Source organism: Orbicella faveolata, unplaced genomic scaffold, assembly GCF_042242905.1.
Source record: "Orbicella faveolata isolate gen_17 unplaced genomic scaffold, um_ofav_v1 contig_2, whole genome shotgun sequence".
NCBI classification, from domain to species: Eukaryota; Metazoa; Cnidaria; class Anthozoa; order Scleractinia; family Merulinidae; genus Orbicella; species Orbicella faveolata.
In genome coordinates, this window is record NW_028301547.1 from 14,919,377 (window position 1) to 14,933,505 (window position 14,129).

General features: G+C 40.8%; 1 protein-coding gene across 1 annotated transcript; it reads left to right on the forward strand.

Moving 5' to 3' along the window:
* The first annotated feature begins 10,740 nt into the window (after positions 1-10,740).
* Positions 10,741-13,776, forward strand: LOC110047271 (F-box/LRR-repeat protein 12-like). The gene has a single exon (XM_020753020.2). It carries the CDS (start codon positions 11,353-11,355, stop codon positions 12,796-12,798), a length of 1,446 nt encoding a protein of 481 aa, XP_020608679.2. The 5' UTR covers positions 10,741-11,352; the 3' UTR covers positions 12,799-13,776.
* The last annotated feature ends 353 nt before the right edge of the window (positions 13,777-14,129 follow it).

Genomic DNA, 14,129 nt, shown 5'->3' on the forward strand with positions numbered 1-14,129 from the left:
TTCTACCAACCGGTCAGTTTTGTAAAAAATGATACCATATTATAGACCTAAGCGCTCTGATTTATATACTCTATCCTAGAGTAAACTGCTTGAAAACCATACCCTTCACAGCGGTGCATACCTATATAGCCCATATATGGCAGTGCCCCCCCCCCCGGGGGGTCAGAGGCGGGACAGTGATGTTCCGAAGACCAAAGATCGTGTAACGAAGTGTCACGCGAAAATCGGAAATCATTGGTAGTGGCACATGCTACTGAGTCGAATGATTAAAAACTTCCAGGGTCGACCCGGCAACGTCGCACGTGCGCATTATCGTGACACGATCCCTTAAACTTTTTCAAAATGTCGAATGTTGCATGAGCTTATAGATGGCGCGGTTACTTTTAACGAGATATTGAGAGTCTCCCCTACCCCCCTTCCCACTCCGAAGAGTAATTTTGATACTTATGCCGCCTACTAAGAATTTTCCATAGCAGTGAGATATTAATAGAAAAAGGGCTGCTGTGCTCTTAGAACTAAAAGAAAAGTCTTATCTTCGTTTAGTTTTACATGAAACGTTGCCTGGGTTAGGCTCGATTAACTGCCGTCCCCGACAGAGCGGCGGAAATCGAGCTCATGTCACGAGGAACGTCTTGGTATGAATGTCACGGGATTCCAAGTTAACCTTATGAGTGTCATCGCTCGGTGAAATCGGGTGATTTGAACTTGATTGTAGAACTGGGAGTAGTGAGGATGATAGGAAGGTAATGCCTCAGAACATCTCCTAAGGGTGAAGTATGTAGTAAATATGAGATGGGGCCCAGAATAGAACGCTGTGTGACACCACAAAGTAGCGGGACCAAAAGGCGAGTGAGTCGCGTTTTTTCGCAGGCGAGACAAGACGCAACTCAACTGATCGTTCATACAAAGGTAAAACTGGAATTTTACTCAATTCTCGACCAATGAATAGGAACCTCCAATTGATGACCTGGACAATTTCAGATTAAAAATTCTTTATGGTTCTTACTTTAATGTGGGGTAGAATCGTAAGATGGTTCTATCGGACTGAATTGTGATCAAAACCATGTCTTAAGAGGAACTCAGGAAAAACATAACTGAGTTTGAATGCAATTGATTTGCAGGCCAGCTGGCTAGTTCTTCAACTTAAACTGGACGCATTGAAATCTCTCCTAATTACTAGATTTGACCGCAGGTGATCTTTCTAGTCTCTACCCGAAAAAGAGCGCTTGATAAGGTGGTAGATTGATTACGCCTCTGACAAAAACTGTAGGAATCAGACTCCCTGTGGTCTGACCTTTGCTACATGCCCAATCTTGGCCTCCATACTTCTAGGTTACTTCACCGACTAAAATGAATTGCCTGTGAAGGCCTACTCGTGGTTTTGGGCGGTCGTTTCCTTGTACATGAATAACTGTATATTTGTAAACACTTATCCCCGAAAGTTAACATAAGGAAATAACACTATGACATCAAGATTACAACCTCAAGAAGCCATTTGAGTTTAGTTAGTCACATGAACGACACTGAAAATATCCCGTATCTTTAACTTTGTTGGTTTTCCACTGTTGGACACAACAATCTTCAACTAATAATTGTGCTTCTTAATTTATTGGTGGTCATTTTAGGAAACATATTCGTTGTAGAATAGCTTGTGCCCAATGTCTCCACAAAAAGTTCATCCTGTGTTTAATGCCATGAGCAACTTAGGTTAAGAGACGATAGTTGTTTGCCATACCATTGCGCTAAATCTGGAAGCCATCCTAAGAAGAATTCCATCATTCCGCCTACCATTTAATCCCCCCAGGGGGTACTCCCAGAAAAATCGGATGGGGGTGTGCGGCCCGCTTCCCAAAACCCTTACCTATTTAAGACTAAAATCTGTGATTTTCCCTACCCTATTTATGACCTGACCAAAAATTTCATGCCCTATTTACACCTGACCCTTAAATCAATGCTGTTTCAGACCTGGTTTATAACTTGTTACCTAGTTCAGACCAATTTATAGGCATTGTGAAGGGCTTTTGTTGATGGTAAGATAAGATAAGATAAGATAAGATAAGATAAGGTAACTTTAGTTATACACGGTTTTTCCGTCAGTCAACAAAGTTACTGGACTATCTACCTGTCTGCCTAACTACAATAGAAATTTTAAAAAAATGCTTTTCATGGAGGCCGTGTCTAAAAATTCACTTAAAATTAAGATATTACTTTAAACTGTGGCGACTTAATTTAGATTTGAAATTGGTCAGTGAAGATGCTTGTCTTAGGTCTATAGGTAAGTTGTTACGCTACTGAGCTCCGCTGTGCGAAAAACTTCTCTTAAGATAATCAGTTCGAGGTTGTGGAAGAACTAATTTGTTTTCGGTATGCCTTAAACGATAAGCATTTACGTTGTCACGATATACGAATCTTGATCTCAGATAATCAGGTGTCATACCATGTAACGTTTTATTAGGATAGACTTCTGTTCCAATCTTTGACAGTAGAGTCTTCGCCACCCTTGTGTCCGGAACAAATCATCCAAATTACTATCATAGCTCGCAGACATTAGGGTGCGAGCTGCGCGATTTTGAAGCCTTTGCAGTTTTCCGGAAAGACCCTTGTTACAGTTTCACCACAGTACATTGCAATAATCAAAATGTGGTTGAACAAGGCTATCATAAACTTTAATTAAAACATTAAATGGAGTGAGACGCTGAATTCGTTTAACTGATTGAACCAATGGCACAAGCTATCTTCTTAGAGATATTTTCAATATGACACTCCCAGTTTAGGAGTAATGATGAATATATAGCTTTGTCCAAAAAAAAACAAAAAAAAACCATGCCGAATTTAGGACTAGAGTGCAAAAACCATACCCTATTTCAGGCCAAAATGGTCAAAATCGATACCCTATTTAAGACCAAAATTGCTTAAAGACCAAACCCTTTGGAGCCGCGCATACCTATATACACCTACCGATACCTTTTTTTTTTTTTTCATTTTTTTTTATATAGCCCGTATAAGGGGGTACCCCTCGGGGCAATGAACATAGCACTATGCGCAGGGTTGACTTGAAACAGATTGGAGTGATATACCGCCCTAATGAACAGAATAATCGAGAATAATCAGATAATCGAGTTTCTTAGGAAATGTAGGTGCACTTATCCTTATTAGTAAGTCTAAGTTATCTAACTGTATGATTGTTTGAATCAGTTTTAGACCTAACACTTTTCAGTTTTAGAACATGCAGCTGCTTCCAAGAAGGAGCCGGGTGTTCAAGGTTTCCACTAACACGCTAAATCCGCTCGGATCAAGACATAGTATCTTGTTCGTTGTCTGAAAACCGTTTGAAAATGAGCAGTTTTATTTTTACAGGATCGCGAAGGCGTGAAGCAAAGCGGTTCAGATCAATAGTCTTCCAAACAAATGATAACAAGAGAGGATGATAAGATAATAACGGTAGGACATTTGGTAGACTTGGAAAAGGAGGATCAAGTGCTTAGAGGACAGGAAACTAAGGTCCTCCACGTGTAACGCAATCGAGCAAACTTGACGCCAAGAACTACAAGTTTGGTTTAATATGTATGTTTCCACAGTCAAAGGCTGGGAATTAGCTCTTGGTAACACGTTTCCTAGGTAACGCCCCTGACATATTTTTCGCTGTAGGAACAGCATTTTAAAACTAGCTAGACTTCTGAATTGTATCTATAAAAGGAATAGGTTTTTATTGCATACGGTTCGAAGAGTTTTTTTAAGAAAAATAGCAAAATTTTGACATGTTTTTAAAAACATTTGGATAGTTCAGATAGGTATGTGTAAAGGCCACAAATTCTGTCATTAGCATGGTAGCTCACACGATGCCGATTCTTTTGCTCTTTTTTCTCTGTCGTGCATGTGGAGATCAGGTCAAGCAAAGTTTCTTTTTCAAGGGAACGACACGATTACAGAGCCGGCCAGGACGAGCTGAACCTCAGCTGCTTTCCGATCGGAAGTCCTCTCTGCTAAGAAGATCAAACTCAGTTGTAATCTTCATCGTGGGTGATTACACTGTGAGATAAACAATAATCGGTTCACGGTAGGTAATTGTGATGTGACTAAACCTGTATTTTTGTTGTTCATTGACTGAAGGGTTCTTTTGGAAATTTTTACTGACTAGAAGTAAAATGATCTTCCGGGAGTTAAAACGCACTTTCCTAGGGTTTAAGCAATACTCTATTAGTCTACTTTATGTTCATTATACAAGAGTATTCTTTTTCCTTTTAGTTTCAGGACCATAATCATTACTTAATTTCCTGGGACCGGCAAATGAGTTTGAAAACTGAACTACCGTGTGGCACGAAATGTTTGCGAGTTCTAATTTTTGCGATTTTCGGGTTTTTTCCACGATCCGCAAAAAAAAAAATGTTCCCGCAACAATTTCCTCTGCTAGCGAAAGTATACAAACAAACCTCTCATGCAGAATCTTGTTGATGCCATTTATTTAAAACTCGAAAAACCGGGCTTTCACAACGGCAAAAATTAGTACCCTCAAAATGCAAAAAATCGCCGATTCGCAAAACTCCCTCAAAAATTTCGAGCTGCACGATACTCAATATTCCATGGAGATTTAAAGCCGGCTTTAATTACTCATTGATAATATTTTTCAGTTTTTTCAGCCATCCTTTTGTCTTCATTATTCTGCCACGTCACTCTCCAATGATGCAACGACATCCGGTGGGGAAATGTTTGCTATCAGTCCGGGCAGATTTTTGCCTCGAAACAACTAAACTAATAAAAAAAGATTTAAAAGCTGCTTAGCCTGCGATCGCTTCGCTCTCCCAATTCTTAAGTTTAGGAATTTTTTTCCGTCCTCACCGGAGCCTGTTTAAGAACAAGTTTGTCCAGAATTTAAAAGCCGTCCCCTCCCTTGCCGAAAGGGGCTATTCGCTTTTCACAACGAGTTAGCTTTGGTTGTATATTAAGAGATTTTTTCGAATACATCTAGAATTATGCATGAGTCCTTTCTCTGTCATGTGGGCATGAAAACTCAATATTGGTTTACGTTCACAGTATGGCTGTAAATCTTGATCACATCAATCCAGGAAGGGTTTATGAAATAATTTTTAGTGTTTAGTTTCAGTAGTTGACCGGCTACCATTTGAACGAGGATTTCTTTACTGGGTTGATAGAGTGCGAAGGATAGGCCATTGGTGCTACATTTTCACAAAGACCTGTGTGGTATTCCCACAAACCCTAGACTTCTTACTTCATGGCGAATCGCCTGACTATTGTTCCAATGAAAGAGCGGTTAAGGTTATGAATGAAGCTCGAATTTCTTTTTGTAAATTCTCGTTGTTTGGACTAAACAGGGCGGACACTCGAGACTTTTGTAATGTAACATATAAGACTGTGTTTTGGTATAGATTTCGTCTTTTGAACTCCCACAAAATTCTTTTCGCCTTCTTGAGGAGAGGATATCCTACTATCCGGGGATTACAAAAACAAAATAGAGGGACACTGAGGATACTCGTCTTAGTCTCATTTATAGATTTGTGAATAGACCAATGAGGTGTTGCAGTTAAGATGGAGCGAGATTCACTCTGATTTTGTTTCCGATTTCTTCCTGTCGCTGTCGTAATTTCAACACACGTTATATTGTTCATCGTTATTTCATTTCTTTGTGAGAATACACCCTAACAGGGCTTTCAGCAATTATACCCTCAGACACTTCTTTTTTTTGTTATTCAAATTCATATTATCAGCGAAGTTATATACATCCAAAGTAGACGCAAACCCAAGGACAAACTTGTTAACCTCACCACACTAAATCAAATATTCCTTATAGCCTGGCCTTGCTACACATTTCCTTCGTTCATTTGATATCTCAATCTTCAATCGACACATTGCGGCGAGAAACCCATTCAATATTGAATACCTCGCAAAATGCGGCTACAATCACGACATTTGTTTCAACGGCACGAAACCTTAACACGGAAAAACGCAGACTGTTCATGTACACCGTTCGTAAGTGGCTTCCGACCGGCTTCCCAGCTAATCCCTCTTGAGCATATATTCTGCCTGCTGTGTAATTTAGCTTTCATTATATCAATCGTCGCTTATTTTTACACTCTTTTTTTAAAGGAATATTTTTTTTACCGGCCGAGGTTGAATATTCTTATTTTTCTGCCAATGTTAGGTTGAAAATATTCTTGTGAATATTCTTAGATTAAAGCGTATGACATTTCTGTTTTTGAATGTATTTAGAGCCTGGGTGGTGTTAAAGTAATCTTGAAGCCAGACTGTAAGCATTATATGACGCCTATAACTTTTTGCAGAAAGGTTATTGGCATCGAGCAATCGTTTATTCTTAAAATACTCTTAGAATTTCGCAAATTTCATATTCTTATAAAGCATATTCTTATAAAAAAAGACTAAAGGGTGTTGCAAATTCCATGACCCTAAAAAGGAAATCGCAATACTATCCGCTTACAATTACAGAAAGAAAAAGAAACAAACATCCTTGGCCACTTAAAAAAAGCGGATATATAAAGGAAAATGTTAGACGTAACATGTAAGTCCAAAAACCTTATCTACTTCATTGAATGTAAAAATGCACTCAGCGTTATTCTCCTTTGCCAATACACGACCATACACTGGGAACAAAAAAGGGCATCCTCATTTTCAATGAACGCTTTGGAGAACATTGTCGCAAAACACTACCGACGTAGTTACCTTATTACAGGTTCAAACCACTTGAAATTATCTCAGCACTCTGCATGTCAATAATCTCTCTGGAACTATTTCATAGTGATTCACCACTACGTACTCTGTAAGAAAAGCATTTAAAGCACACTTGATTGACAAAGCTAAGACACTGAAGTCGGATATGTTTGTTTTGCTGGCGACCTATCATTATCATTTCTCTTATAGTTTAACTTTTATGTTGAAATCTTCACCTAGCGTGACTGCTCATTTTTCTCTTGTGGCTTCTCACTGAAGAAGGTTTTATATCGAGCAAACATATTTTAGTATGTCGCTGTTCACGTTTCTAATTTGGTTTCTGTTTTCAGCTCTTAATGTCGTGAGGATTTGGGTCGGCTAGCAGCACTCGTAAGATCTCACATGAATGGCTTGATACCCTTTGACAGGACAATAGAACAAACAACAGAAACAATTCCCCTAGCCCCAAAATAATAACAGCTGCTGACAATCAAAAGGATTACAAGCTTATGAGTGCTGCTAAACCGACTCCTGCAGATGTTACCGCCGAGACTCCTACTGAAAGGTCGGGGATGCTGTTCGGAAGATTTATTTAAATCTCTAATGAAAACTTAAGTTGGCGCGGCTTAAGTTTTTTACGGTCGAAAGAGATTGCCTCAGCCATTTTAGTGTCTGAACAGGGTCTAGACCACCAACACAGTACAACGGCGTTTTCATTTCTTGGCGTGCAACCCTAAACGAAACCTTGACGATACCAAAATCTACGTATTTCCCTACGCGAGATGACGAGCTTCCCGGCTTTTGCAGATGTAAATTCCCTGAGGGATTTACTTGTCATCGTTTCAATTGCTTGTGTATTGTGATGGAGACGCTTTGCTGCGAGCTAACAAAGAAGGCCGCCGAATTTTGACCCTATTGCCGGAGGAAGGTCTTTTAAAATAGCTTCAGTACTCAGTGGGTATTACTGTCGCGTGCTAAGTCCCATGTAAACCTAAACGAGTCTTATGGCTCACATTTCGGGTTTCAACCCAAACAGAGATTTCCGGTGGATTTAGCACGTAACCTCTAAGACCCGGGAAACAGTGACGTATAAACGTGGCGACCTGCTATCGCTACTCACAGGAAGTCCATTGGCAAATGTTATGGCGTTTGTTATCTGTCAAGTGGATATATGTACACAAGAAACGCTTCAAAATAAATGATCGCCAGTTGACCTACCTGATTGAGACAACTGCAGTTCACATGAGCAATGCTATGTTATGATCCCCCAATCTGCGTAATGCCCAGATTAACGATTCGGCTTTAGCTAGGGCTTGTAAGCTAGAGAGAGCTTGTTTAATCGCATATTTGTCAACCAGGGTAGTTATTTAAATTAAGGGATGCTGTTATGTAAACTCGGGAATGGTTGTACGAATGGGGGAACTTACCGTTTTAAATAATACATACAAATGAGGGGAGGTGTGGGGTGCATTGCAACTGAAGTAAAGACATCCAGTGCACCCCGGACTTCTCTTGGTACAACGGTTGAGCTCCGTGTCTACACATAAAAGAGGTCCTCGGATAGAATCCCTTTTTAGCTCTGCGACATCGTGCGCGACAGTTTCAGCGCACATCCCTTCACCCAGCTGCTATTTCCTTCCTAACGCTCCCCTGCTATACTAAACCGCGAGAACGCATCAGCGATCCACGCGAGCTGGCGCGCGGGGAGGTAAGGGTGCATAACTATGTGTATTTTTACAGGACATTTTCTACAAAATCTTAAACGGGTTTACTGCACTGCCGTCAAACTTTGAGCTCTCGATGACATTTAATTCGTTTTCTTGACTGCTGTGATTTCGTAGGAGGAAGTAAAAATGTTACAGAGATTGGAATCCCGAAACCTCCACTTGAACTTCGAGTTGGACTTTGAGTTGAACCTAAATAGCGTTGTGGTTACCATAAGATGCGTTTCGGTTACCCCGCTGAAGAACGCTCAGCTTGGGCTGATTGTTACTCAGGTTAGCCTGTTTACCGGCTAAAGGTGACACGATATCTACCCAAAATTGTTGTCTTGAAGGCCAGTTTGGAGTCTAACTCGAGGTACAATTCGGTTTTCAACTCTATAACTCACGACGTCCTGCAGGTTCACGGTCATCGAAGCTTTGAACAGTTTGAATTGCCGGTTTCAGTTCGAATTCTAGTTGGAGTTTGAGTTCGACTTTATTTTAGCTTGTTAGCCTAAACAGGAATACGGTTAGCTTGTTTAAAGATAATGGTAAAGGTAACTCGCCAGCATTAATCTACCTCGATCTAAATCAAACTCGAGCCTCGATGCCTGGAGGTCGCGCTTCCTGCTTGCAGAAGCCAGCTGGCACGTGCAGATCAGTTCAGATTCACTGGACAGGGCTTAAATCAGGTAGAAACTAGAATATAGAAGACAAGACCAAAGCAAAACAGTGAGAAACAAGAAAACTGTCCTCTAAAAACACAAGAAATTACTTATCAAATATAACTTGTAACTACGTTTTTGGCTCACGTGCCTACCCAATCTCCTCTCCACTCTCGGGCTGACTCGTTCCGCGCGTTTTCGCCGCTCGCGCATCCGCTTGCTCGCCGGCTCGGCGAGGACGGAAAAAAAATTTGGCACGTGCAGAGAAACATGACTACTATAACTTATACAGTAAGGAGATAGATTTGGAATGACTTGTAAAGTTATGCGTAAGCTGTACTCGATATTAGCATAGCTTCAACAGGGAGAAATTAGAATATCTCCATTTATCAGCAGTATACAAGACAGCAGGAAACTAACAAAATTTCCTCTACTGAACTAGGAATTACAAATCAAATATAATTCATAACTATACCGTTTCATGAAAATTGACTAGTGGAGGCTAAATTTGTTTCTTTACCGGTAAACAAATCGGAGAGAGGATAAGCCATGCGACACTTAAATCATCGCTTAAGAGAGATTCTCTAGTGCTCGCGGTTTTAGTAACGTTGATAACAGTCGGTTTCGTGTACCAAGCCTGATGGAGTACGTGGTAAATTCAAAATAAAGCTGCTCTTTATAATAGTTCACGTGTAGAACGCACGTGAACCAGTAAATTTTTGTTGCTCCCTGATTTTCGTTTCTTCTAATGAGTCCTTCATCTTTGAACATTGTTTATCTTAAATCTTGTCTTTCAAGTCACGAGACTTTTATTTGCTTACTTTAGTAACCATTGAGTAAGCCCTTCAAGAGCCTGAGGACAAGAAAAAATTACAACTATCCAACCCTGACCGTTCTTAACCGCAGAGTAACACACACAGTTGAACCTCGAATGCTTTAGAATCCCAGGTTTCGAGACTATCTTGAAAACATATATAACGGTTTTTTAAATACCTATAGTTGTATAACTATGATTTATATGGACCTTGTCTTTTGTTTCATTAGCTACGAAAGTAGCATCCAGAGATAACAGTATTTGTTTCTCCAATAAACAGATTTATAAATAAAGATACATCTGCGACCATCATTGGGTACTGAGTTTATCCAGTTTGTATTCAGTAGCATAATTGTAAAGAATCTTTACCCTTAATTTCAGTCATCAAAAAATTATCTGTAGGAATTTGATTACACAACTTGCTGTATTCGTTGACTTAATTATTTCCGGGCAAAAAAACATCGAAGGGCCTGAAGATGTGGGACAAACCTTGTTTTCGTTCATCCGTTGGTCATGATGTTGTTGACAACAAGTTTACTGTTTCAAGTTTATTTTGTATTTCAGTAGGCTTTATATTACTGAGAGAAGTCACTGATCTCCAATGCTACTCTCGGAACCCTAAGAGTACAAGTAAAATTGACTTTTGGTCTGGTGGGGGCGGAGGAGGGTTGGTACTTCTTTCAAGCTGATCTTTTCAACTCGATGGTCCGATAAGAGAAACATAATAGCGACAAACTGGATTGCTTTTCAGCTCTTCCCGTCAGAAAAAAAACTTTAAACGTTACCCCGAGTAGCCAAATAATAATTTGTAAACGGGACAAACGGAAATCCCAGGGACACACCTACTAATTCTGCATGTGGGAGCCTGCGGTGATGACAACTCAAAATGAAAAATAATATTGTTGTTTACAACATTTGGGTGAGCCAGTGTTGGTTCTTCAAGCAATGCAAGGGATGTTAAAACTGGCACAAAAATAACGCTTCCACCTAAGAGAGTGAAAAGGAGCAATGTATCAAAGATTACTGCGCGTACAGGCGCGAATACACGCGAACGGAATTGTCTCGTGCATGATTTGACTCGCTGTAATTCACGTGCCTTTCGTCCAGTGCCCGGTTGGGCATGGGCCAAAGACCAGCATTATTTTGATGCGCGTGTTAAGTGCGTGTATTCCGACTGAAGGTTTTTGGCAAAAGAGGCGTCAAAAAAAGTGAAATTGTATTGATAGTAAGGTTCTTACCGACGTCTAGTTTTCTTCTCTGCACACACAGAGAAAAATTTCATCGAATGAAGTGGGAAAAGTATTATTTACCGCTAATTGTAGCCCGATAGACGCTGTGCGTTTGGTAGCCAATGCGTGACACTCTGTTCACGTGAAACTAAGGAAACACGAGAATTGTGCGATATCAATTGTCATTGACCCTCACGAGTACAAGAAAATACCCTGAGGTGGCCGATAAACATATACGCCAACAGTATTTTTTGGTGAACATGTTCATACGCGGTCATCCAGATCACATCATGTTCTCTGAAAAAGGCACGGTCGGTCTTCCTGCGAAAATACAGAAGAAGCTTTCCCCTGGAGTACACATGGCCATGAACACGATAATGTGTGTTCTAACCAGCGTTTTCCGCGTAGATGCCCAGCGCTCTGGCTCAGCAACTAACAAGATTCCTGCTGTGTTTAGGTTGGACGAAGGAACTCTTTTGAAGATATTTGGTTTTCTTCCAGTAAAGGATTTGCTACGGGCATCCCAAGTGTGTACGTTGTGGTACAGGCTCTCGTACGACCGTCTGTTATGGGGAGCCGTCGATTTGAGGCGCTTTTCCAAATCTTTCGATGACCCTGAAAATTTCAACTCACATGCCGTTAAGCGGTTGGCAGGAAACATACAATGCCTTGACCTGAGTGGGTTTAACTTGTCAGAAGAAAATCTGGCAGCTCTTGCTACTCAGTGCAAGGGTTTGCGTGTGTTGAAACTGAAAAGTGTAACATTTTCAACAGATCCAAGGAAAAAATGCAAAGAAACTCGTGGCGGCCAAAGCACTGTTCTGTTTCCCAAGCATCTACACTATCTGGATATACGATTCTCCCATGGAAACCCTAAAGTGTACCGCGCTATTGGGAAAGAGCTCGGCAACATCAAATGGCTTGGTCTTTGCGACGCGTTTTTCCGGAGTACTTTGGCGGCAGGCGAATTACAAACAGCTATAGACAGCTTGAAACATCTCCGAAAACTGGACCTCAGCCACTGTCTGTTACTTAAAGACAGCACTTTGGTTCACTTCGCGCGCTGTCGCCATCTGGAAGTACTGAGCGTGCGCAGATGTTCTTTCTTGACGGGCAGTTTTGTTGAAGTTTTTCTGGAGTCCTGCACCAAGCTCAAGACTCTCATTTTGGACGGGATTAGTTTGGATGACGAAGCGCTGCGAAAAATCACCTGGAATTGCTCTTCACTGAAACATCTAGAGCTGGGATGGTGCTCTTTTATCACACCGAAAGGACTTAAATCAGCCTTGCCTCAGATAGCGAGAATCCAGACTTTAGAGTACCTGGGATTGTGCGCTATCGGAGAAGAAAAAGCACTGGACGATGAAATTCTGCTAAAGCTAGGAACTAGTCTAGCATGCTGGGGATGCAAAAAACTGAAATCGCTAAACGTGAGTCGTTCACAGTCCTTAACACAAGATGGAGTGATTGCGTTCAAGAAGTTAGGCACTTCTGTTGAGATGCTAGACACAACGGATTGCCCCGGGATGGAAATCAACGCAGCAAAATTCAGTAAGAAGAACGATAAGAATCAAAATGATCAGGTATTTGTCCAGAGCAACCACCCCACGGAGATTTGCGGGGAAGAAGTCTCAAGAAACAGAAAGGGGTCTGTCAGCGCTACACAGTTTGCCAGATCCAAGTACATTCTGGAGACACCTCTTTAAGACATTACATTGTGCACGTTTGTACATTTCCGGATAATTTTTTAAGATTGCAATCCAGATGTTTTTTACTTAAAGTAGTGGCCTTGATTAGGCCAAGGCCGGTTCTAAATTAGCGGCTGGCCCGGGGACGAGCGCGAATCGGGCGTTCGTGAGTGTTTCTTTTCTTGGTGGCCTGGAGCCGCCACTCGGTCGGCTCACGCAAGTTTTGAAGTTTTCTCGACTAATTGAAAACTTTGCGAATATTGTGCTATTTATTTAATGTAAACATATTGCCTTTTGTGTTACAGAAGAGTTTGACTAAACATTAGCGATTACATCACTTGCAGTGAATTAGAAATTTCTAAAGTCTTTTCCAAGGTTTTGAGAGTTGAAAATTATCAAACCTTGGAATTTTGACTTATTTATGCTTTTAGGATTTGAAATCAAGTCAAGATGAAGTTGACTTGTAAAAAAAAAAAACCAGACAGTAATTATCATAATAACAACTTTATTCATCAATACTTCGGGTTTCTAAGGAGTAAATAATGTCTAAATTTTTTCGCTTGTGCCTGGCAGAAATTGATTCAAAGCGACGTGGACATGACACTGTAGGAAGGTAGGCGTCATGGTAGCCTTCTACGCAGGCGCTCTTTGGGCACGTCACGCAATCTTCGTGGGAGGAGAATTGCATGACAAGCCAAAAGAGCGTCTGGTGTCATGGCGGTCACAAAAATGAATACCGGCTCATCTTGATGGTTGTTTTTGATGTTATGTAATAAGTTGGTTGCCTCGCTAGACTTTTTTGAGGTTTTAGCATCACGAGTGCTAGAAATTACTCACATAATTACGTGTATGTGATAGCACATGGGTGGAGCAGGCTTTGTAGACAATCTAAATGATTTTGTGATTTCCAGCTGCTTAGACAATGTAAAAGAATGTGCGAATATTGCTCTAGATGCTACGTGTCGAAAAGAATTGAAATTAAAGTGGCTCTCCTTACGTTTGTCTAGCTGGTGTTATTGCAATGTCCCTGTGTTCTGAGGAGTCATACTGTGAGTTCTAAGGGCTTTTTAAAAATTGGCTCCAGGGAGATGGAAAATGTTCTGTGTTGTTAAGAATAACACAACTAAGAAAAGGACTCGTCTTCCCTAAGGAGAGAAATTCCACTGAGTTTGTGAACGCCAACATGGCTGTCGTGGCCTCACGTGTAAGAACCAGGCTATTTTTAGAAAGATGCCAGATTGGTTAAACAAGGTAGTATACCAGTGTTTTCGATCGGTCAGTCCGAGTTCATTATACCGTTCAATCCAAGCCTTGCGCTTTGTCGAGTTAGAATATTGTGGTTTTATGCT